Source organism: Galleria mellonella, unplaced genomic scaffold (genome assembly GCF_026898425.1).
Source record: "Galleria mellonella isolate WM207_F2 unplaced genomic scaffold, CSIRO_AGI_GalMel_v1 utg352, whole genome shotgun sequence".
NCBI lineage: Eukaryota > Metazoa > Arthropoda > Insecta > Lepidoptera > Pyralidae > Galleria > Galleria mellonella.
The window spans coordinates 3921781-3949514 of NW_026442084.1; the positions used below are offsets into that span (position 1 = coordinate 3921781).

At 31.9% G+C, this 27734-nt stretch overlaps 1 protein-coding gene across 2 annotated transcripts in view; it reads right to left on the reverse strand.

Annotated features, from left to right (window-relative positions):
• LOC113519480 (uncharacterized) overlaps window positions 1-27734 on the reverse strand; it is a 295148-nt gene that overhangs the window by 252688 nt on the left and 14726 nt on the right. For both annotated transcript variants that reach the window (XM_031909578.2, XM_026904597.3), the window contains exon 2: window positions 21757-22348. In XM_031909578.2, the coding sequence (XP_031765438.2) occupies window positions 21757-22156 (400 nt within the window). In that variant the 5' untranslated portion in view covers window positions 22157-22348. The remainder of the gene's footprint in view (window positions 1-21756; window positions 22349-27734) is intronic.

Genomic DNA, 27734 nt, shown 5'->3' on the forward strand with positions numbered 1-27734 from the left:
TTCATTTATTTACTCAACACTACAGATAGTGCAAAATTCAAATCATTGGCATTCTTTGATGGAAGTGTATTACGGAAATTGAATATATATAGTATATATGCATTTTTTTATTTAAGGGTTTCCTCTTGTCGGTGCAACTATTTCATGCATCTTCTTCCAGCCAGCTCTATCCCATATTTCCGAACCGATACGACATCATAACCTTCAAGAAAAGAGCATATTCCGTTTTAAAAAGCCGGCAGCACACCTGCAATGCCGTTAGTGTTGTGGGTGTTCATGGGCGGCGGTAGTCACTTACCATCAGGTGAATCGCATGCTCGTTTACCCCCTGTGTTGTAAAAAAAAAATCTCAGGCCATATGCTTGACCTCCCTATACGACATGACACCCAGTATTTCTTTTATCTATCCCATGTAGTTATTCCTCGGTTTTCCCCTTTCTCTTTTGCCTTCTATTTTTCCTTTCATTATATTCTTTAAAAAATCGTCGTGTCGTATAAGATAATATTTTTAATGGATTTTTTAATGCTGTATAATAATAATGAGTCGCTTGCGCTAACGGTATGCGCTGGCGGGGCACCTGTAAGGTATGATAGGTGAAAATATAAAGGCAGGTCATAACTGACCTGCTAACAGCTATAGGCTAACGCCTATAATGATGAATTTACTTGAAACTGAGCACGATTATTTTCAGGGGAAACCGCGAGAAGGTCAACCTGACAGAGTGTATTCCTAGCAATGGAGCTTCTAATCCTCATTACTAACAATTCCCCCCCCCCCCCCTAATGCTCCTAACTAGCTAATTAGAGACAGAGTCATGAGGAGTCTCTGTACCCTGTAAATTCACTGCCATATCCCACCCTTCACATTCAAACTCTGTAAACAATTAACAAATTTCTAGTTAGAAATGTGAAAATTTGTTAAAATGATTGAATAAATTTGTTACGTCGATGGACCATTTTGAAAATAATAAAATACATTATAAATAGTACGAAATGTTATATGAATTTTATTAGTGACAGTTCCAAACAGTTTCAAATATATTTATGGTATAAGCTTTTTTAGTACTTTTCTAATATATTTGTAACGTTTATTTTTTGTATAAAAAATATTATTAAATAAATAAATGTTAAATACTAGCTTTTACCCGGGACTTCCTTTGCGTGACCATGATATGTTTAATGATGAAATAAAAAGTAGCCTATATCTTTTTTCATCCCAAATAATATATATATATATATAAATAATATATATATATATATATATATATATATATATATATATTCATAGTCATTGGTTTAGTAATTTGCGTGCTAAACAATATCACTTTCACATTTATACTATTAGCGAAAATGTCGAAAGAAGTCGCGAGTAAAAGCTAGTATATAAAATACTAAGAATAATATAATAATCATTAGGCATGGGTAATATGACTACCATACCGAAATCTAAGTATATATTAGATTCCTCTGAACATTGCTGGTTGAAAATAGGTCATCAACCATTTCATTATCATCCACACTGTCAAACATCTATATTATTTTAATCGGCTTTTTCGATATTATATATTGGATAACTGATATTTTACATATTTGTTATTGATCCAATATATAGTTATTGTAGCTGCAATATATAGATATTGCTTGTATCACTATATTGCTATACTTACCCCTAATGATCATCCATTTTTAGAATAATTGCAATCTCGCTCCGGACAGCTTGTAAAATAATAAAGCAAGTCCCTCATCGTCACCAACAAATCCCGTTTGATAGTGGATACTTAATACGTGACAAGATGATAAACATCTTATGAGCTATAAAAATGATGAAAGTAATAATATAAGGAAAGGATAAGAGAGAAATATGTAACATAACTAGGTATATAATGTTATTCTGTTATGAATAATCTCCGTGCCCTGCCGTGAAGCAGCTGTACTCGTATCCCATATGAATTATCTATTAGGGGTGGGTAATATATATATAGCAATATCTATGTATTTTACTTATAATATCCATATACTGATCGAATAACGAATATGTTAACAGTTAGTTATTCAAAAAATAATACTGGATAACAGACTTTTAACATTTTCGAAAATAGATATCCGACCGATATGGGCGATATCGAAATGGGTTTTTCCACCATCAGGGTCCAGAGGAAACCAATATATAGATATCGGATCAATATCCATATCACCCATCTCTAAATAATAATTTATGCCACGTTGTTTTATTTTATTTAACATTTTTCAAATTAATCTCTTCACCAATAAAATTTATGAACCTAATACATAACTGTTATAATAGTAATACGAGTAGTATAACTACTGGTAGAATAGTAATACATACAGTATTACTACTAGCAAAATAGTAATACTACCAGTAGTAATACTAACAATAGTTATAAAATGAATGGTGATAGCTTGAGTAAAAAAGGAAGTTGAGACTATCAATTCTATGGCACACTATATCGATATCTTTATAGCAAGGTTGGTCGTTCCGTAACATAGGTTGACAAGCTAAATCTCTCTAGTTGCGTGTAAGTTCTAGGGAGTGGATCTGAAAATGTCAAACGACCCTTTTTGTATTTGACTACGTACTTTGCGGTTATTTTATGTGGTGCGAATGGATATGGAAAGAAATTTTTCGATAGCTCTCTTAAAATATTCCAACAATCGTATTTTACTTTCAATGAGGTAAACAAACCTTGGGTGCTTTACCGTTGTAGTGATAATTTTTCTTAATTTACTTAATATATTGACGACTTTATTCACGTAACTAAGAATGAAATTAGAATACACATCATATTAGGGAGTAATCTACCAGCGGAAATGATGAACTTCCTGAAGTAACATGGATCGTCATGAAAAGAGTGAATGTGAAAAGAATATTAAATAAAACAATTAACAAAAGATAAGGCAAAGTACTGGATCAATTTATACAACATGGCGATTTTATAAAGATCTTACTAGAAGGAAAAATAGAGGGCAAAAGGGAAAGCGGAAAACCGAGAAACAATTACATGGAACAGATAAAGGAAAAACCAGGTGTCATATCGTATAGAGAGTCAAAGACGTGGCCTGATTATAGAACAGGTTTGAGGAGAATATATGAATTATTTGCCCTGCCAAAAGCGAGTTAAAAAAAACATGAGTTGCAAAACAACAAAAAATTTTGACCTCCCCATAATACTAATTGACAGCAGCGTGGTGATACGAAAGGCTCAAAGGCTCAAGATTTTTTTTGTCATTGTGGACACACATTTTTTTCAGAAAAAAATTCAACTCCATTGGAAAATACTATAAAAAAAAGTAAGTTAATAATATCGATTTTACCTTGTATTGATTGACCGAGATAAAATAGTCTGCGTCCATTTTCATTTTACTATATGCAAATTACATGACAAATAGTTGATCAACAAATAAACACAATTTCACATTTATAATATTTGTAATGATTAATGTTAATAAAATTATAATGTTAAAAGTTTCTAATAGTAACCTAATTCGTATTAAAGATGTGATTTGTGAAGTAATTATCATGTCTGTAAACAAAGTCTATTACTTTTCATCACATGGGCCATGAACTTATTTGGCATTCTAAAAAAATACATGGATATTACTAAAATTTTATATAGAACTAACACTTCCATCCCAGATTCACACAGGTATATCATATTGGGATGTAATGTAGTTACTAATTCTGTAAAATATATTTAAATGGCAATGAAAGAAATATGGTTCATGAAACTTAGAATGGCAAATAAGATGTTTTAAACAGCTTCATATTTTTTACGTCCTAGATGTTACTAATTATTCCTAATAATTCTTTTTTCTTTCCTAATTCTTACTACACAAGTTAATTAGAAACTATACAGCTATAAATTTAAATATATCAGTCTCTAAATTGATTAAACACTATTAAAACAAGCAAAAAGTGCGCGGGCTTCATTCTATCGTTTACAATTACAACGCTGCTTTAAGCATTAAAAGCGAAAAGATCGGTGGAAATCGATAGCACGCATGACCCAAATAGTCTGTTTATGTTGGTAATCATTCCACGCGACCACAGCAAAAACATAAACAGTATCATAAACATACAAGGAAATATTAGACAATATAATATTCGGTATCGTGTTGTGTTTGATGTATTTAATAATGATGATGGCGGTTATGAAATATAGTTAGTAGCGATATTTTCTGTAAAAACCAATAAACTGCCTCGTTTTGAATAAAAGATAATCATGGTTCGATTTTCGGTCAGACCAGTTTAGAAAACAAAGTTTTCCGATTTGAATCTAGGTGTTCTAGGTTGTATTCCCAGACATTCGTTTTTTGGTTATTCATAATATCTATAATAAGCTGTCCCAGTTTGAAAACCTAGAAACTGATGTTTTTGTGTGGGCCTTATTTTTATTATTATCTATATAGAATGTCTCTGAAAATCATATTAAACAATTATTAATAATAATGTACAGGAAAACATGACAAGTAAAATTTGTAGAAGACATAAGAGTCCTAGAAATATGCTTATAATTTGAAGTATTACACTAACAAGAAGTTCATAAATACATAGATGCATCATCACCATTCGTTTCATCACCATTCACTGTGTGTGCCCTAACATAGAATCGACCACCCCTTCCTTTCCTATGGGTGTCGTAAGAAGCAACTAAGCGAGGGCGAGGGATAGGCAGCAGCGACCCTCTTAAAATATTTCTAAAAGGCAATTGGCAAACCGCCTACTAAGCATGGCAACTACTGGCAAAATTCCCCTTACGGCTTACGGCCTTACGGCTGATATAAAAATAATCATCACCATCATCATCATTTGATTATATGTCATAAAGAAAACTTAGAATTTATATAATACAAGAATCTGGACTAATACAACTGAAGAATATACCAGGTTTATGGAACAGTCATTTTGTTTTTAATGATGTTCGTAATTATTTCACGTAAACGGAGTGTATATAGTATCCATTATTTTTATCTTTACATCTTCGCCTATGGTATTTTTATGTAATTTGTAAACATTCCCATATAGCTACAAGGTGAGGACCGTGAGCCGAATGCATAACTATAATATCCTAACGTAATCGATACAAACAGAAGTGGGCCAATAAATGACCCTAGTGGAACTCCATACTTTTTGTGTAATTAAAGACTGAAGCTTAGTTTAATATCATAACTTTTTTAAACAGTAATAATCAATGTAATTATTTGTAAATAATAAACTTATTATTTTTGTAAAAATTTAGGTTGTAGTAAGTATATTACACTACCGTTTCCCATAGCATGTGACTGATGAAGTTAACCTCGTGAATTTTAATGTTTACTAACAATGAAATTTGTTTTTATGAGTGACAAAATAAAGAACTTTTTCATGTATCGATCAATTAAAATCCGGTGTTTTTATAATATTATATTAAAGAAATACTTTGAGTTAAAAATCTGATATATAAAGCTGACATATTAAGTTTCAGCGTCGAGCAAAATTGACGCTGGTAATTTATTGACACTTGATAAAATTTATAAGAAAATCATCTTAGTAATAAATTAAGTGAAAACACTTTTATATTTGTATTATTTATTTATAGGAATATTAACAATTTAAATGCATTGTGACATTCATAATATTAAAAATATTATAATATTAATTGCACATTAGCTAGGTTGGTGTAGGGTGTTCACAACATTTACTTTATTAGTTTAATTTCAACATGAAGTAATTACATATACTAATAAAAATATATACTTATACTAATATCTCAGACATTGATATTACATGTATAAAAGATAATCATATTACATTACTATTCTATAAGAAATCGAGAGGGGACTTAAAAGATATACGCGAATGTCTTCAAACAGTAAGCTCTAAAAGAGACATAAGAGTAAAAGAGTAAGAAATACAAACAGGATTCATCGCTCTCAGCCTGTATATTCCGGAAATGTATATCCAATTTGCCCCAAATTCAATCAGGATAACAAGCATAAGACAAGACCACATATAGCCTTTGAAAGTAGGGTGCAATAAAGCAAAGTTCACAATGATAAGAACTTCTACAGTTGGTATCGATAAAACTTCTGAACATTTCCGAATGCCTCTTATCATTAACAAATTGTATTGAAATTTACCTTTCTAGGGTTCGACTTAGGGAAGTTTATTGACGATTTTATCTAGAGAAACCGTATGAAATGTTTACTGAACACTGAGAACATTAACAAGTTTATTTATAACATTCAACAAAACAATTACGGTATTATTATTAAAATTCATCTTCATTTTTAATCCGGTGCCTAAATATATATATATATATATATATATATATATATATATATATATATATATATATATATATATATATATATATATATATATATATATATATATATATATACTTCATCTGGAAATCTTCAACAGGGAACATATGGCGCTTTGCGTGACAGCATCTCGCCTCACACAAAGTCTGAAGTCGAAATAATTGTCGAAAATAGCGAAACACGGTGAGTTCGTTAATTTCCCATTATATACAATTACGGTTATAATAATACATGCATTCTGCCTTGCAGAAACAATAGCACAAGTCAACAATTCATGTTCACTGGTTTTCTCAGCATTCTTTTTTAACAAAAAATTTATAATTTAAAATGCGGCTTTGCCTTTTCGAACAAGTCGATTTTGCTTTGCAATGAGCTGGATTCTGCTTTGCTAGAATAATAAAGAATAATAATAACATAATGCCCATAGTACACCCTTGTTCCTGTATAACCTTCGTATTTAGACTAGGTAAGTTATGAGAAACTGTAAAGAAATTTCATTTTAAGAGGTTTCATATGAAAATTGAGGAGTTTTGGATCTCTTCGAACTAAGACACTTGTACTGTTTCTTTTCCTTATATAATTTCATAAATTTACCGATCGGTTTCGTATTTTTACTAAATATATATCTTATTTATGTTTTTAGATACAGTACTAATGGGAAAGTAAATAATAAAGTGTGTGACTAATAAAGCAGTAATTAAATGACAAAAGTGTTTTTTTATCAAATCATATTGTTAATATTAATAATAATTAAGATAAATACATTATTCATTGGTTACATAATATTTTTAAATCCAGCAAATATAACCCTGACTCCATGACGCAAAGATCGCGTGTCGACACATTTGTGAGCCGGCTGCCCTTTGAAAATCCGAATTAACCCTTGCTTTGTCAACACGTCACAATTCTATATAGGTTACATATGGCGATTTTCATTCGAAAGCAGAAAATCCTATTAATATGCTTTCGTTGCTATTCTCGAAAGTGCCTTTTAAAAATTGCCAGGCAAACAATATACTTGGAACATTCAATATTAAATACCTTATTTTGTATTTACTATTATTGCTGCTATGAGCCGCTATGGAGAAACTCTAAAACTACATATACATACATTATCTAATAATCAATTGTCCATTACTAAACGTCATAGTTCTCCAATGGATTGTTAAAGAACAATCCCTAGCTACTCAAATTCAAATTCAAAAATCATTTATTCATGTAGGACATTTTAGCCGCTTATGAACGTCAAATTTTTACAGTATAATTTTACACTCACATTCACCTATTTCTGACAACAAATTTAAAATCACCTCTCCATCTGGCAGAGGTCCTCCTTTACTACATTTGTCTGTTTGAAGTCACTACTCAAGCTCCTTTGTTTTCTATGAGTATACACAAAATTGTTAAGACAAGAGATGCTTTCTGGAATTTTCTTTTCTTTTTTTATTCGTTTTTTTTTAATACTATTTTTTGTTTATTTTTTACAAGCATACTCGTCACTGTATTCATCTTGATTTGAACTTTACACTTAACAACTTCAGAATAGTAACTCATACAAACTTATTTGCATGATAATAATATTTGCGTCTAACTATAATTACATTACATTATATTATATATATATATATATATATATATATATATATATATATATATATATATATATATATATATATATATAATTCATGCAAATAATAAAGAATATATATATATATATATATATATATATATATATATATATATATATAATAGTATTTATATATATAAAAAGATATATATATATATATATATATATATATATATATATAAGTATTTATATATATAAGAAGATATATATTATTTATATATTTTTAAAAGGTACATCAACAGTGTAAATACAGACATTAATTTTAATTGATATACAGGGCTTGCATCTTGCATTTACAGATGTACACAACATTTTCTTAAATCATCGATTACACATTATATATATAGAAAGATTTTGTATAAAAGATTTTGGATACCACTGCCCAGCCATGTTTTTGCCGCTAAGGAACTATATACACTTTCTAGACTAAGTTTCAGCTCGGAGGGCAATGAACTTACAGGGTTCAAAAACAAAACATCTTAGAATTCAGGTAAGATTATAAGAGGTACCACAGGCATCAAAACAAATATGGTATCCATAGTATTCTTCGTATCTGAAAGCGAAACCTTCGCTTAAACCAATTAAGTAAAGCATCAGCTTATTTACCATTTTAAGTTGGATAATTTTTTTTTTTTACCAATTCTTAGCAAATTTTCATTCCAATCGATGAAATTGAAATATTTATTCTATTTCAATATTCTCTGAGTAAAAAAGACGTTCCGTTTCACTACACGCGACGAATGCAAAACGTTCAATTATATGCATCACCATTCGTGCATATCTACTATCTTTGATCACTTGACTGAGTAAATGTATAAAGATTTCATGACGTTCATGGAGAAAGTTCATCAGAACGAGAACGAGACTTAGAAAAGGTATCTCTGTTCCCCACGTGTTTTTGAAAAAAAACTGAGCTTGTATAGCTGTTTCGATTTAGGGTAGGTATAATATCATAGTACTCAAAAATGGAATGGTACTGTTCTTGTACATAAAGGACAGTTACCACTTTCCATCAAGTGGACCGTCAGCATCTTAAACATCTCATCTCTTACGCAAATTATAATAGTTTTCGCCTTGCATAACTTGCAAACCTTTTATACTATCTTTTATTAAGAGCGTTATCCATTCTCCGTCCACTGTTGAACATAGCCTCCCCCGTAAGGGGGTTTTGCCAGTAGTTGCTACGCTGAGCAAGCAGGTTGGCAATCGCAGTTAGGCCTTTGGTTTTAAGAGGGACGCTGCTGCTCATCCCTCCACCATAAGCTCCCTTAGTCGCCTCTTATGACACTCACGGAAAATGAAGGGGTGGTTTGTTCTATGCCAGGACCTACACAACTATAATTATTTGTACTCAAAGTGAATTAACTGGAGCGTATAAGATATCTATGTATATAGAAGCAGACGTGATTCACGGCTTTGTTGACGTAAATTAGCATCAAGAGTAGTCTTGATCTAGAATAATATGGTCCTGCTTATGTACCAAAGTTAATCTCAGTTTCTTCAACCGTAATAGTTTCAAACATCCTTACCATCATTCAGTATTTTATGTAACTGCACTAAATAAAAATAAATAAATTTAATAATTAAATCTGAGAATGTATAAATAATATATTATTTCTTTGCCTAACACTAGCGATCCGGCCTGGCTTCGCATGGGTAGATAAGTAGAAAACCTCTAATTTTTCTTACTCCCACAATGCAGTTATCCCTCTATAAGTGATAGATTTTATAATACCTACCTTAAATGTTTTTGAATTAACCTATTACAGATAAGAAATATTAGTTTTGATATTTATGCTTTGTCTTTATTAATTCTTGATTCAATAAGTTCTCGTTTTTGGGTGCTCCCAATTTGGCAACATATCTAATAATAATTAATTTAAAATCACGTCATCAAATCTGTACAAGCAGTATGCGCCTAACCAACCCTAAATTGCAGGGTTCATTTGTATTCATAAACGTAAACCGATGGTCCGGCCCGATAGCCGATGTTGTGTGGTCCCATTGCAAGCGAATACGGACTTGCTCATAACTAGCTTTTACTGGTGATTTCCAATGCGTGAATTTTGGAAGTATAGTATTTCTAGACGGCCTATCAAAATCATATATGTCAAATTTTAAGCTAAACCTTCAAAAATATAACTGCGTAAACTAAATACAAACACACAGATAGACAGACATAAATTTCAAAAAATATTATTTTGGCTTCTGTTACTCTTACTAAGAACCCTGGTACCAATTTATCTTGAACATCTCTCATGTACAGCCATAACAATTTTATTCAATATTCGTAATAAGTCATCGAATTATTGTACTGCACGCGACATAGCCATGATAAGGGCTTCTATTAAAGTCGTAACTAGACGCATTCGCAATAAATTTACAGAGTACACAGGAATAACATCTGAGTCCTCTTGGAATGGCAACGTATAGGGGTATCATGGGCGAAACAATATACTCTTTTATAACCACGGTAGTGCTCATGTCTATAGACGACGGTAACCACTTTCCATCAGGTAGGACGTCACCTTGCTTGCCCCTCTAAGTTGCATAAAAAAACGGGTATCCTTGAATTTTAAAATACGAGTAAAACCGATATTAATAAAATAGTATGACTCACGTCTGTTATTATTCAAAAATATTAACTTATAATCTTGTTATATTGATGATATTTTATGCAACATATGTTAAAATGTCTGTGTGTTAGGTATTGTGTCGTATCAAGAGGTGAAAAGACTTGCTATAAGAGTACTTTGGTATCGTATATTTTTAACGATCCTTCACAACAACTTGCAATTGTATTTAATTTTATTTTATAACGTTCGTGCACACTTCTTCCTTTGTCAACCTCTCTATCAAGTCGTTCATTGTATATCTTTCTCTCTCTCTTTCACTCTGTACCTCTCATTCACTCTTCGTTTGGTTTTATTTCACGCATCTTTCTATCATTCAATTCCCACGTATTTTGTATTTTTTTTAATATCCTTATCTTCATCGACAATACCGCTATCAGTCTCACCCCAGCCTTTAATGTTCACGAACTGATTTGTTCATGGAAATAACGCTATAATGTTCGTGCCATTTTCTCATAGCTATAGTTAAGTACGGTCATGAACTGAATCAGGTTAGAGTGCATTTTCGCAATATTTCACTGAACAATGTTCTAACTACCACCAATTAATATTATAGGTATACGAGCTGATTAAAAGAACTGAATAGTGTTTTTTTTTTTAAATTACCAACTAATTTGAAATATATCTCTATCATATGGTTACTAAATACAAATCATAACCATTTCATCCCATATCTATCCACTGCTGAACATGGGCCTTCCCCAATGCATTTCATGTGCGATCGTCCGCTTTTTGCATCGACCTATCCACTTTCATCCGACTTCATAATATCGTTGGTCCATCTACAAAAAAGTCGCTCTGCGCTTCATTATCCTATACATAGTCACTTTTAGACCTTCCTTCTGCACTTACCGTTGACTCGACAAATATAGCCAGCCCACTGGCATTTCAACCAACAGATTTGGGGGGAAACGGATTGTTAGTAATGAAGAGAGAATCCCATTGCTAGCAATATACCCAACCAGATCGATCTTCTCGCGGTTTTAGCTGGAAACTATCATGGTTAACTCCTGATGGATTCATCATAATGGGCTAAATGGCCTGTTTTCATTGTCATCTATCACCCTTCACTGGTGCTCCGCCAGCGTATCCCGTTAATGCAGGCGGGGTTACCATACCATTTTCACCCATCAAAAAAAAAAAATCTAACAGACTTTGAGACTATGTTCATTTTTTATTAAATTTGTGCGCCTCCCAATTTGTAAATCTCCCTCTGGTATGAAAATGAAGTTAAATAATGGAAGGGTTTGACCGAAAGAAAGGTGGACAAACTGTATGAAACATGATATCCATAAAAGAGGAGTGTGTCCACGTATGATGGTTAGCAGGGATTTGTGGACGATAAGGACATATTGAGCCGATGCCCAATAAATGGGAAAAATAAAGGCAATGATGACGACGATGTCCATTCCAGCCGAATACATCTATCAATCTCTTTGTTAAAGCTGTATGATTTGTCCGAGACATACCATAGATACTTTTTGACTTCTCTGCCTCGCCATCGACAATAAGTAAATTTGGGACGAGTCGATTACATTAATCTCGTATGTTCTTTAATCGTATTGTACAAACTTGCCTACTAACATTAAATATACGAAATTGAGTTTATTTGCTTTATTAACCCAAACATCTTAACGGCTTAACCAATCAGTATGAAATTTGGTACATGTATTGTAAGGGATGGAGAAAGACATAGGATTACTATTGACCTCGGTCAGTAAAAAAAGTGGCGAGTAAAAGCATTATGAATATAATTATCTATTTTAACTACCAAAAAGCTTTTTACGTCTGTATAGGCCCTAATCATTATTGATGTAAGGCCCAAAATAAAAAAAAATACAAGAAAATATTTTATTAAAAAAAAGTATCAACAATAAATTCGCCGACAGTGCCTTTAAAGATAATTGACAAAATATAATTCTGATTCCTATAATGACGTCATTATTTACATCTATTATTAACAAATCAAAGGGCCTTCCAACTGTTTATACTGTGAAGTAAAATACGATTTACATTCATAAGAAAACGAAGAGATACTTTAAAAATACTTATTTAAAATACATTAAATTAATGATTCCGATGTCGTACAATTCGAGAATAACGAGATGAAAGAACAACTGCTTAGCCAAAAATATACCCTATCGATTTTGAGAAAAAGTTTAAATTGGGTTATACTTTATAACGTGAAAGAACTCAATTTAGTGTTATTTTTAAATGATTCCAGAAGAGGTTCTCGATTTGTCGGTAATATTTTTTGTGTATGTATTACTTTTTTTTTACATGTCGTATAGGAAGGTCAAGGATATGGCCTAGGATAGAACTAGCTGGACGAAGATGCATGAATTAGTTGCACCGACAAGAGGAAACTATTAAATGAAAAGAGAGATTACTTTTTTGGATGTTACTGATAATATAGGCTATGCCCCATAGATGTTTGTTTGAATTGGGTATTCGTGGCTTACCCAGTGTCATCCTCACCTATCATCTGTCATTGGTGCCCCGCTAGTGTTTATTGTTAGTGCAGATGGGTAGTCACTATTTCATTCTTACCCATTGAAAGAAAGAAAGCAAGAAATATTTTTAATCAAGTAAGCTTAGATTTAAGCATTTTTGAATAGTCATTTTTTCATTGCAGCCCATTCGGAACACAATTTTAGTCAAAAAGAACGGGTAAGAAAATCAGCTGTTGGTTTTTTCAAAAAGTTCAACTACATAAATAATGAAGTTTGTGAATACAAACTGAATAGTATTGAAATTTAAATATATATAATTAGTAAAAATCAGTTACAGTGACCAAAGCAGAAGATACAGGCGGCACTCGTTCACGAGTATGACGTCAGCCAGCCATCATTGCGCCCAACCATATTTTAGGGAACTTAGTAATCCGGTTCACTACGCCACCACCTATCTGGACATTTTAGTATGACTTATTCAGGATAACCAATGACCCTCAACCATGTCATAGTCAAATTTAAATAATTCCATACTACATAACAGTTACAATATCCACACTTTACATGTTAAAAAAATAACTACTAACGGTCAGAAAAAAAATCGACAACTAACTAAGTATTTAATAGCAACTCTTTGCAGTTGGATCATTTGTTATATCCACCGGCTGTGCACGTCAGCTATCTGTCCGTTGAAAAAAAAACAACGGCGCAACAGTTATTAATTGCGGAGCACGACACTCGTCACAGTTGACAGCTCGTGACGGCACAGTATAACGTTCCTTTTTTGTTGTCCGTACACGAAGTTCTGATGATAGTTTCGTACTGGTATTAAATGTTATAGAAATGTTTAACGGCTTACCACAAAAAAGTTAATTTAACGATAGACAGGTGTTCAATAGATATTCTTTATTGTTTCCTCCAAAAGATTACATTCGTATATTTATTAAAAAAAAAAATACAAACAATTACAAGAAAAGATTGTCTATTAGAGATCTCCTCCAGGCAACCATTGGATGGAAAGAGTAATTATAAACAGGATGATTGGAGACACGAAACTTTGTTCGTTTTCTTAAATACATATAGAGATATAATACGTACAATACTGTGAATATATATATATATTTTAACTTACTGATATATACTTATATAAATTTATAAATAATGTTTAGATATATACAATACAATACATGATTAGATGTTTTACTACAAAAGCATGTTTAACAACTGTCTATGGTTTAACAAAAGAAAGTATGTGTTATTGTCAATAAAAGATGTTTAAAGTAATAAATCTATTGATTTTGGTACATAAAATTATAAACAAACATTAGTACAGCAACTAAACAATATGTAATTAGTTAGTCGATAGAATTTCGTTAAACTTTATTTACATACATACAACATTACATACCAGAGGGAGACTGTACAAAAGTCGATTGCTTGGGTACCTCTGTCCCATTCGTGTTTCTACCGTGAAGCAGTTGTGTTTACATGGCTGTGTTTCGGTTTGAAGGATGGGATATGGCGTGAATTAACAGGGTACAGAGGAATAACACCTGAGTCCTCAGAAATCGCAACGCATGAGGGTATCATGGGCGAAACAGTATACTTTGTTATGTCCATGGTACCGTTCATGTCTATAGGCGACGGTTACCACTTTCCATCAGGTAGGCCGTTAGCTTGTTTGCCATTCTAAAATAAATAATATAAAAAAAACAGACAGTGTTTTAAATTATTTTTGTGGTAAGGCCGTTAGTCTTTGAGTTGTTAATGGAATACTGGTAGGTACTACTATTACTGCTCGCAAGAGTCGCCCTCTGTTGTTAAGTTTCTAGACCACCATCGTTTTATATGAAAATCTGTGACACGAACGCTGTCCAAAGTTCGAATCCAGTGAAAATTATTTTTAAATATTCAGACAAACATAAATTTTACTTTTGACTTTCGCGTTGGATGATTTATAAGAGATGGGAATTAACGCGATCATTTAGGTAAAATATGATAAATTGCCTACGTTATCTCGACGTTTCGATCTGGCTACACTGGTAGTGGGTAGGGTAGACTGATTTCAAATGATGATTCCAAATACGAATTTAAAAATTCAATTGTGGGTTGAGATTCGATTTTAGAATTCCTACACCGCAGTTACGTGTTTTTTTTTTTTTAATGGATGATAATGGAATGGTAATCTTGCCAACGCTAACGGTATACGCTGGCGAGGCACCAATAAGGGATTATAGACGAGAATGAAAAGGTAGGTCAATTAGCCCATCGTGATGAATACACTTGGAATTCAGCATGATGGTTTCCAGGAGGACCACGGGGTGGTCGACCTGATAGGGTATATTGCTAGCAATAGTAGTGGTAGTCTGTATTATTAACACTCCCTTCCCCCCTCGCAATCAAGTGTTTTTTTTTTTTTTATTATTCTATTTTTATCCAGTAAAAAGTCTAAATGAGATTTTTTATTTAAATATTCAAGGTAGGCAAAGTTCGAGATAAGAATAATAAAATATTATTGTTCTTTATGCCACGAATGTGGCAATCAAGCCTAAAGCCCGTCTAATAGTAAACGGTCACTGTAGCGTATGGACGCCTGCAATACTAGGAGTGTCATGTGCGCGTTGCCACCTCTGAAGAAACCCGAATACACTATTATATTAATGTGCATAATCTTCATTTTTTTAACTTTTTTTATACTAATATGGTGGCAAACAAGCATACGGTCCGTCTGATGGTAAACGGAGTTACTGTAGCCTATGGACGCTCGTAACACCAGAGATGGGGTTACGAGCATCCATAAGATGGGATAGGATGGGATGATGAACACAGGGGAAATGTTTGTAAATATATTATAGTTTTCATTCTACTTTACCAAAAAAATCATGAAAATCGTCAATAAACATGAAAATCGTCAATAAATATTGAGTGGCATATACAAAAAATATAATCGATTCAACAATCTCCTTTTCGAGTCCAATCTCATCATATATTCCGTTACAGAGTAACACAAGAATTAATTTGTTGGCTAATAAATATTTATACGGCACTCCGAGACTGGAATTTGTTAAAAATTTCACCGTTCATTTATTATATTATATTAAATGAATATTCCGTTAAAGATTGTTATACTAAATTGATTTCGAAAGTAACCAAAACATATACTATAAGTAAAGGAACAGGATTCAATTTTGTGCACAGTTTTAGCGTGATGCCAGAACGAACAAACAGGCCGACAAAAAATTACTAAGAAATACTGTTTTAGCTTCTATGTCTCTTATTAAAACTCTTTATATATTTTTTTAATATATGTATATCCTTATACGGCTTTATCAATCTCTATGAAAATGGGATGGTATGTTTTTTAACCTTGTCAGTAAACATACCCCGGTCAAGCGAGCGAAGTTTCAGGGAAAAATAGTTAGTTAAATGTGAAAGTAAATTTGTTTATTACTTCTTGGTGTCTTAACATAATATAAACAACGACATATTATAAACCTCTTTACCTGGAACGCCATGGTGTATGCTGAAAAACAGCGCTATAGTGCCTCAAACGCTGCAGCAATATGCTGAGTACGGACCTATTTCATAGAGCATTACGACACACAGTTTTGTGTAATTTTTTCATTTATGCTACTCTATGAGTCGCATGATTCTATAAATAAATTCTTTCTTTCATCTTTCTCTCAACAGCTTAACCAAATGGCATTAAGTTTGATATACACATACTGTTTGAGACGAAGAAGGGCATAGGCTATTTATCCTGATTGATTAACGTTTTTCAATTACGCAGACAAAGTCGTGAGTAAAACTTAGTATGTATATAGATGAATATTCTATTAAAATTTATTGTACTATATCCATTCAAAGGACGCGACGCCGTCGAGTTGGCAGGACGGCAGCCAGAGAGAAACACACTTAATTTGAATAAATTAATTCTAGATAATGGAAACGAGAGATTCCCTCTTTATCTTCTGGTGGAATCGAGATTGTGATATCCTTTGAATTATCCGTATCTATATATAAAATCTTAGTACGGAGATTGTACGTTGAACGTTTTGCAGTAGAGTAGTTTAGTCTGTCGGTGTTGAAGATAGTAAACAGTTGGTGAAATTTTAATATCTTGTATTTTTTTTTTATACAACTTAGTATGGCAAACAAGCTGACCGCTCACTTGATGGAAAGTGGTAACCGTTGCCTATAGACATGAGCAGTAACATGGATATAACGTTTATACGAGTATACTGTTTCGCCCATGATACCCCCCATGGGTTGCCATTCCTGAGGACTCAGGTGTTATTCCTCTGTACCCAGTAAATTCTCGCCATATCCCACCCTTCAAACCGAAACACAGCCATGCAAATACAACTGCTTCACAGTTGAAACACGAATGGGACAGAGGTACCTAAGCAATCGACTTTTGTACAAAGACTCTTTCTGGTGATAATTGTGACTAAACCAGCTATTTTGCTCTAAAAATTAAATTACTGACCCAATTTTGATAATGGTTCTATGGGATCAATTTGTAAGTATATCCTTTCAGTTAAAAAAATAATTTTACAATTCGGTTTACAATTGACGAAGTTATGAAATAATAAACATTAAAAAAATAATATAACCGAAATGGAAACCTCCTTCTTTTTGAAGTCGGTAGAAAAACATAAAATGGTCGAGCCATTTAGAAAACGAATCTTTCTGGATTGGCTCCTATTTGAGTGTTCTGAATTGTGACCCGAGATTTTTGTTCCTCACAATACAGTTTAACCTACTTTGAGGACTAGGCGACTGGAATAATTCTGTGACACTTATTTATTTATATACCTATTTATTTTTACACTTTATTACACCATTTATAAAAATAATATACACAGTAAATTTTAATGAGAAGTGATTACAAAAGAAGCCCTTATCGCTAAGCAATCTCTTCCAGACAACCTTTAAATAGAGGACATTAAGAAAAATGACAATGGGTAGGTGACACACTATTACGAGTACATATACACTTATTTATTTCTTTATAAATTGCTCACTTCCCTTACAGTATCCCAAAACGTGTAGTGAGCCATAGGTTTATTTTACAAACTTAAAAATTTTAAATTACATTTTAAAAATATATCTATTTTGTCATTAAATATATCAATTATACTTATATTATTATAAAAGCCTACGAGACTCAGATCTCTGTGCTTACCCTAAAAGAGTCAAGATTTGAAGTTATATAGAAAGGTAGGAACAATAGTTTATATTTCTTACTTCAATAATATGTATTACACGGTGACCTAGGACTAGAAGGTCGAGATTGTTTGAAGCTTAAGCCTAATTAATATTGGGGTCTTAATTAAATTTAGGTTTCACAGTATTGTAATTTTATATGATTACTAAGATCTGTTAATTAATAGACGTTTCCAAATATAGCGTACCACCAGAGGAAGACTTTGTACAAAAGTCGTTTGCTTGAGCATATCTGTCCCATTCGTGTTTCTACCTTGAAGCAGTTGTGTTTGCATGGCTATGTTTCGGTTTGAAGGATGGGATATGGCACTGAATTTATAGAGTACAAAGGAATTACACCTGAGTCCTCAGGAATGGCGACGCATTGTAGGCGAAACAGTATACTCTGTTGTGTTCATGATACTTAATTCTCATGTCTATAGGCGACGGTTACCACATTCCATCAGGTGGGTCGTCTGCTTGTTTGCCATTCTAAGTTGCATAAAAAAGGGTATCTTCTTACAAATTTTACTTATATAATAAAATATAACTTAACAGTGTCTTTACAAGATATTTAAGAAAATTTTATATAAAAGGTCTTAAAACCAATAGAAGCCAATTAAATTGTTTTTAGAAATTTTGTCTACCTCTCTGTCTGTTTGTTCTGGCATCACGCAAAAACTATTGCACCAAATTGAATTCCAAATTGAATGGTGGCAAATAAGCATACATTCCGTCTGATAGTAAACAGGATTACCGTAGTCTATGGACGCCTGTTAACTCAGGAATAGCATCCTTAAGAAACCTTAATACGCCCTTTTTGAAAAATCCCATGCTGTAGGAAAAGCCTCGGCCTGGTGTTCACGGGAGATAACTCCTGTGATAGCGCACTGTGCGTGACCATTCTGTTTTTAAAGTGTAAGGATGGATTTCCTGTTGAGGGTCAAAATTAAAAATTAAAATTATTAAAAAATATCTTATAAGTCATCTTTAAGTGGTCTACTTCATTGGTTTTCCTACCTTTAAAATCCAAGCGTACAAAGTACCGGGCAAACCGCTATTTATAAATATAGAAGTGAGTATGTTTTTATGTACGGTAGTGAAAGAAGAATACAGAATAAAGTAGGTATAGAAATCATAAATACATAATGTTACGGAATGTAAATAATAAATTTTACAGAAATAAGAGTACCATTTAAGACGTAGCGCTCTGAAAATGGTTAAAATATTATTTCTTGTATTTAGTGTCATTTCTAAATAGTAACGAAATATGTACCTTGAAAATCCTTTTGTGTGTGTGTGTGTGTGTGCGCGAACGCGCGCGTGTGTGTGTGTGTGTGTGTGTGTGTGTGTGTGTGTGTGTGTGTGTGTGTGTGTGTGTGTGTGTGTGTGTGTGTGTGTGTGAGTTTGAATGCTCTCAATTGATTTATTTTTTCACTAATGCATTCGAAGAATCCCGTCTTCGTAAAGTCTAAAGTGTACTCATAAATACGTCGAACGGAATGTCAAACTTGGTATATTTGTTACTGGCTTAACCGAGACATTAAATTGTTTTTGCATCTATTATTTGCATTTTGCGTGCAATTTGAAATCAGCCTCACAATTTCATCTATACTGCATCGAACTGTTTGACAATTGACGTAGCACAAGCGTGCTGCAGATAGATAAAATTAGATTTAAACTGTACAAACCAACCATCGTTTTCCTTTTAAAAGCGGTTTTTCAATAATGATACCAAGGACAAAGAAAATTCATGCTTCAATACTTACCGGCTTTAATCATAAAATTTATTAAGTATGTTTTGTCTCTTTTGAAATAAGAAGCTGAAAAAAGACAAAACACTTCATAAACTAAATGATAATAATAAATGATTAAATTAGATAAAGTTGTAATTTTATACAAAATAATGTAACACTATATGGATACTGTTTTGAATTTCTAAATAAAGGAACATACACATGAACGTAACGTTCCATGTTACGTTGTAACGTGTTAACTTGCGTAACATCTTCCGAGTGCGATTCAGAGAGACGCATTACAGTTCGTGCGTAACGGAACGGACCCAATTACCACTTATGTAAGGATTCCTTTGTGTTACACATTTATAACAACTGCATTGTTCTTATATGACATGGGCTTTGTAAGTTCCCTTCGTTTGGTGAAAGTGAGCGTAGTATTTATTTAATTCATGATATTAATTATGTTAATATTACAAAGAAAATACTTTCTCCAAAAGACGTTTATCACTACTTTTACTTAATGTGATTGAGAAAGAAGGAAAAAGTTGTGTATGTGATTTGAGAATAAAATTACGCCATGTCTTAACTACTTATATTTTTTTCTCAGAGTTTAGTAATCAATCAGTCAATTATTTGCAAAAACATTACAATTTATGTGAAATAGGTGATGCATCTCCGTAAGCAGAATACTTACTGCAACAGTAGGCATTAAAGTTTTTATCAACGCTTAAAAATATTACCTGCATTTAATACTCATATATATTACTTTAATTAATAATAATATAAAAGTATAATATTAAAATAAATGATAACGAAATGTAATAACAATACAATACGCACAAAATTCACCAAGTATGCATCACACCATCACCAACATACACATACATATAAAGGTATGAAACGTATATAATATATAAAAATACACACTCACATATATACACGAACGCGCGCGCACGCACGTGCACGCACGCGCACGCACGCGCTCGAGCACGATGCGCACACGCACATACACATACTCACTCACGCATACGAACATGCACACATATATATATATATATATATATATATATATATATATATATATATATATATATATATATATATATATATATATATAAGTTGGGGTCTCAGCTTTCTTTTTCCCAATGGTTTTTGGAACGAGTTGTTTGAGAAAACCGGCAATTTAGCCGAGAATAAAGTAAAATGGTAATGATTTGAGTAATAATTTCTATACCAATAATATGAAAAGCTTGCAATTTTAACATATTAATTATTTGTAGGAATGTAAATAGAAATTATGTCACTGCTCAATATAAATAATTACGAAACAACAGAACAATGGTGAATGAAATTGCTTAGAAGTTAGACTGTTTTCCTATTTTTTAATCTAGTGAAATAAAGTGTAAATATATAAATTTATTTCTTCTATGAAACATATATTTTTTATTTGCACGTTCATTGGATGTAATCCATCTTAAATATATTTAATATATTAATGTAATAACTATCGGGTTAACTTGCATGTAATTAGGTCAGTGGGTTGAGGCGCGCAGTCATGTACGCATCCGCGTCACTGCCGCTCATGATTAAGGATCACGAATTGATCCAGAAACTAGTCGAGCTTTCTCGATCTATCTACGCATAACATAAACCTATAGTTATTATATTAAAATATTTTATATATTGGAATAGTTAATTATCAAATAATAATAAATATAATCTTTAATTTAACTTAATAATTTAATTTGAAAATTTTATGGAATTACACTTACCTGAAATTTTGTTGATTGGTGGAGTGACCGGTGCTGCCGCTGTTGTAGCAGTATTTGGAGGATAGATGGGATCGCAGCACTCCCTCTCCGGAAACTCGCTCCCATCCACCCACGAAGCCAGCAACACCACACTTGCCACAACCCATATTCCACAATTAAACTTCAACATTGACCTAAAATTACCCCTAGCATGCACTTTTGTGAAAAAACCCGCGAAAGTTACATATAATTTTACAAAGATCGCACCGAACGCCTGCACATTTGCTAACATTAAACAAATCAGTAACAACCAATTCATGGGAACCACTTGTGTTTGCATTTGTAAATGGTTCTCCTCTTTTTCTTTGTCCCTCTCTTTCTTATTATCGCTGTCATTGCAACTGTCCTTGTCTTCAGTCATCGGATAATTATTTCACATTACACTTTTTTTAAATAATAATTGAATATATATTTCTCTACTTAACTATGATATGTATCGACTTTTTTTATCTCTTGTTAACACTTACGTACATAATTGACTTATTTAGACTTTCACTGAACATAAATTTATTTATTATTTTGTATAATTAAATATTTTTTTGTTTACTTATATCTGAAAAGAAATAGATTGAAATGTAATGATAACAAAATAAAGAATGTCTTTGAAAAAATATGCAAAGGAAAAAATGAATGTCCAATTATAAGCTCTGTCACACACACTCGGCATTCAATTATTTGTAATGTATCACCACGCTTCGTTTTCAGGATAAAGTTTTAATAAACCCTCGCGTTTCCACGGCTAGGTGCCTAACTTTTATTTCAACAACATAAATCCAATTTGATCAAATGACTTTGCCTTTTTAACTGACGTAAAAATGTGCCGTAACATTCACGTCCATTATGGCTGAGTGAAAATATTTTCGCGTCCAAGTTCGATTTTGTTATTTATATTTCATAAAGTTTAAGATGATATGTCTGCACCTTAACAAAAATTGTCTATGGTATTAATCGTAACGAAATAACCACATTTCTATTTATTTGTTTATTTTATTGATCAGTAGGTGTATGATAATTAATTTATGAGTAAATTCGGTTACGCTATTTACTAGTATTCATTTGAAAGTATTATCTGGTGACATTGACAGACATCTATAAATTAAAAAGCAATAAAATCTGTAAGTGATATAATATCTTTTTTTAAATTTTTGTTATTTATATGAACACAGGAAAATATTGACAATTATAAATCGTTGACGTTTTATAATAAGCAAACAAGGAAGTCACTTTATACTGTCAAATGTCAAAGAAGTATTTTAATTTTTAATTGACCTTTTCTGAACACATATACTACGTTATATTTTTTATAAATACAAATGCATAATATAGGAAATATAAAAAAAATACAAGTAATTTTTAAAGCTCTATTAATTTCGATAAGACTTGTTTAAAAAAAGGATGCCCCTCGATTAGAGTCTATATTTTTTAACCTTTACAATCGACTTCAAAAGAGCATAAAAGGTTCATTCGACTATATTTTTACAGACTGAGAATACAATGTATCTTTTCATCCTGAAGGTGATGTAAGAGTCGACTAAGTGATACATCGATAGAAGAAGCAGAATACTTGATAAGGTCATAAATTACTTTGCAGTCCCGGCATAGAATAGACCACCACTTCCTTTCTTGTAGATGTCGTAAGAGGCGACTAAGGAAGCTTAATAGTCGAGGCATGACAACAGTATTCCTTTTAAAACATCACCAAAATCTAACTGCAGTTGTCAATTATCAAGCTAAGCGTGGGACCTATGTTCAGCAATGGACAATTAATAGGTAATATGGTAAGGTCCTAAATAAAAAGCTGGTTAGCCAACTTAAAAATATGATGCCCTTGTGTATAATGTGGAATGGCCTTTCCTGTGACGTGTTGTCTTCGTTCTATAGCTTACGATCTTTTAAAAGTAGTGTGAAAAAGTATTTAGATGAACGTTCTCTTTTTAATTACTCGTACTCATTGACTATGTTCTGTTTATATTAGGATGGTGTAGTCAGATATCGTGTAATAATAATAATAAACAGAATAACTTAAAAACTTACCCGAAAAAAAAGTAATAAAATCATTTTTAATTTTACCATAAAAACTGATCATGACAACTATTAACAGAATCGAGTCAGCCAGTATATAATAATTGCTACCAAGATTTGTTGTGTATTTTAAATTACGTGTAATTTAATAAACAATATTAGGGAAAAATATTATAACCGCAGTAAATGGAACCCAAAAAAGATGATGACTTAGCATAAACAGTCCATGTCCTCTCCGCCTAAGGTTAAGGGCGCATTAAACAAATTGAATACCTAATATGCTATTTAACTTTTGCGAAAAATCCTTACTCATAATACTTTTGTTCTAACTTCTCCTATCTAAGGGGAATTTTATTAAACGGCCCAGAATTTTTCGACTATTACTTTGTACTTATATTTCGTAAGAAATAAGTACTCGCCTACATTACTCGAGCGTATAATTTATTTTAATTGTGACATGCCACGGAAGGCGCGGGGTTTTTTCTTTTATAATTTTTGTAAAATTTTGAACGCCATATTGTTTTATGTTGCATAAATAAAATATAGGAAGTTTGTATCCATCAATGAATAATAGAGTACATGATTTGATGATTTTTGATAACTTGATCTGTAAGTTGATTATTGTATAGTATTAATTTATGTATTGATGAAAAATACCGTTAACAAATCTAATAAACCGGAGTGACAACGCAGCAGTAGAAAAATGTTGGATTCTAATATTCTTAGGGAAATATATGTAGAAATCATGTATCTATTTACTCTTTACTAGTAGCTAAATTAAATAAAGAAAGTAATAAATAATTTATATTCCAGTAAATTTAAATCTTAGCATTTTGTAGTAGTATTTTTTTATCTATCCCAATTTCATTTCAGAAAAATGGGCACGAAATTTAGCTGTTGTTTTTTTTTTTAAATTGCAGAATTTATAAGTTTACAAAACCTAAGTCTAATGGTTTTATCTGTAACTGCCACGCTTAGCAGGCATGTTCGCAACCGTAGTTAGAGTTTTTTGATATTTTAAGAAGGATGCTACTGTCCATCCATTTAAGTTCCCTTAATCACTTTTTTTTTATACAACTTAGAATGACAAACAAGCTGACGGCCCACCTGATGGTATATATATATATAGTGGTATATAGTGGTAACCGTTACCTATAGACATGAGCAGTACCATGGACGTAACAGAGTATACTGTTTCGCCCATGATACCCTCCATGTGTTGCCATTCCTGAGGACTCAGGTGTTATTCCTCTATACCCTGTAAATTTACGCCATATCCCACCCTTCAAACCGAAACACAGCCATGCAAACACAACTGCTTCACGGTTGAAACACGAATGGGACAGAGGTACACAAGCAATCGACTTTTGTACAGTCTCTTGCGACACCTACAAGAAAGTAGAGGTGACTCATTCTATACCACACAGCATATATAAATATATTTACTACATATTACTAAGTACAGTACATTTAGTCATTTAATATAAGAGCTATTCGTATGTTCTCACATCTACTAATGATAATATGAAATCTAACTAGATTTTGCATTCACCCACGTATGATAATGTACAGTATATACGTATGTTTGTTAATCCGCTATCTGAACTTTCATTTCACATTTGCAGTTCGTTGACTTATAAAATTAATATTGTAAAACAAACTCGTGCTTGTAAAGATTTTCTAGCACGAGGAAAATATATTTACGCTTTTAAAGTTTCTCTTTTAATTACTAATATCATTGCTAATTCGCCGTATGGTCTCGCCATAGAAAAGGCTACCTTCTTTTCCACGGGTGTCGTAAAGATATATATATATATATATATATATATATATATATATATATATATATATTATTTTTATCTCAATCAGTAAACATATCCTGCTCAAGCGAACGGAATCGAAGGTAAAAGCTAGTATATATATTTTAAACTTAGATTTCGTTTGGAATATTTTTTGACCAAACCTCAAGGAGACATAATGCAGTAACTAATGGATGATGGGACACTTTTGGTTTAACAATAATTTATAAGATATTGTCAAGCACGTATAAATGACGTAACATACATATTCGAATAAAATTTAATAATACAATTATCTTAGATCAAATAAGAATTATTATAGAAAATTATTTACTAATCTTTTTTTTTTTTTAATTTCAAAGAAACTAAGAATATATGCAATATAACTTTGTATGACTCGCGAGTATCAAATAAATTGAATCGCCACCCAACTGTCATAAGCATTCGTATATTTACTTTAATTCAAAGTAAGAGAGAAAATGTCTTGTAGCCAATTTAAAACCACTCGTGTGCAAACATCTATAATCGTGATATTATGGAACAATAAATTCATATATACGACTCTGAGTTCATTCAACTGATAGAAAAGTTCAACCTTCGTCTTGACTTTGTTAGACTTCGGATGAACTCTAATACTTAGATATAAAGTGTCATTTTTTGTTGCCAAGGACCGGATTCAATTCACTAAATTAACGATTAATCTCATGATAAGATAACTTTATTACGAAGTGCTGTTTAATAATGTGTTTTTTTTTTTATCAATTCCTAGCTTTTACCCGTGACGTCGTCCGTGTGATCAGAATATGTATACTGAAAAGAATAAAAAGTAGCCTATGTCTTTCTTCATCTCATATTTTATATGAATACCAAATTGATTGAATTGATTGATCGATCGAAGTGATTGATTAAGGTTTTAAAGCGTTAAGAGATAACCAGCAAATAAACTTACTTTCACATTTATACTTAAATTATATAGATAGAGTATCTCCATAGAAATGCTTCGAAAAAAAAGGGCTCAATTTTTTCATACAATTTTACGTGATAAATAGTTATGAGTGATTCCTTTATAACTTCTATATTTATTTTGTCTTATAAATTCTGCATCTTTTTAATGCGTAAAAAATGCTCAATTTATTTTTTAAATAATACATGAAGATACATTTTATGCGTACGTATATAGAATACGGATGAAAGAACGAATCGGTTAATTTATCAATTAGCTGACAAAAAGTTGACCCGTTTTTGATGCTCGATGCTCTATTTATATATTTATTTACATTAGTAAAGATTATAATTTACACAAGATATTCATTTAAAATCTAATATATAAACATTTTATGCCGATGCCAAATAATTGATATAAATGCTATAATGATTCGAAATATTATTAATTTTTTGAAATCTATTTAAACAATTACGAGTATACTAGAATTTTCACAATGAGCAGTGTAAGGGTCTATTCACACTGGTCAGTGCTAACACACCACGATTAATACCATACCTATTAAAACCAAAACCTGTTACACGCACTCATGGGTTTTATCTGTACCAATATGCTCCGTGATGTACATGGAGAAAAATAAATAAACGAGGAGAATTTTATAATTTATATAAATTTCTCGAAATGGCGTGAACTAAAAAATCTTTAACAGTTTCTAGTCATTCATTTTAAATACTAAATTACCGTAAATTAGAAAATTATGACAGGTCAAGGAGAACATTGTTGATATGATAAGGTATAAAATCTATAAAAATATATGGACCAGTTTGCAATATTCCATGGCGATCCTATGAAACGTAACAAACATTCAAACATTTTTACCCACTTTCACATTTATAACTGCATCATCCTAATTACTATTAATGTTTTTTTTTACGGAATAAAAATGGTAGAATAGAATAATAAACCTATTTACATTAATAGCGTACTTTGGGTACAAACGAGGGACGATAAGTGAGGAAGAAACCGAGTCAGTTGTTGTATCGTGAAAAATTCTCTATTCTCCAGGAATCAATTACGATGGTTTCTAGGAAGGACAGCAATACAACGTTAGGATGACTGGTCCTCATGTCGGTCCGAGGATTATTAGTAATGAGGCAGGATTAGCAGGACATAAT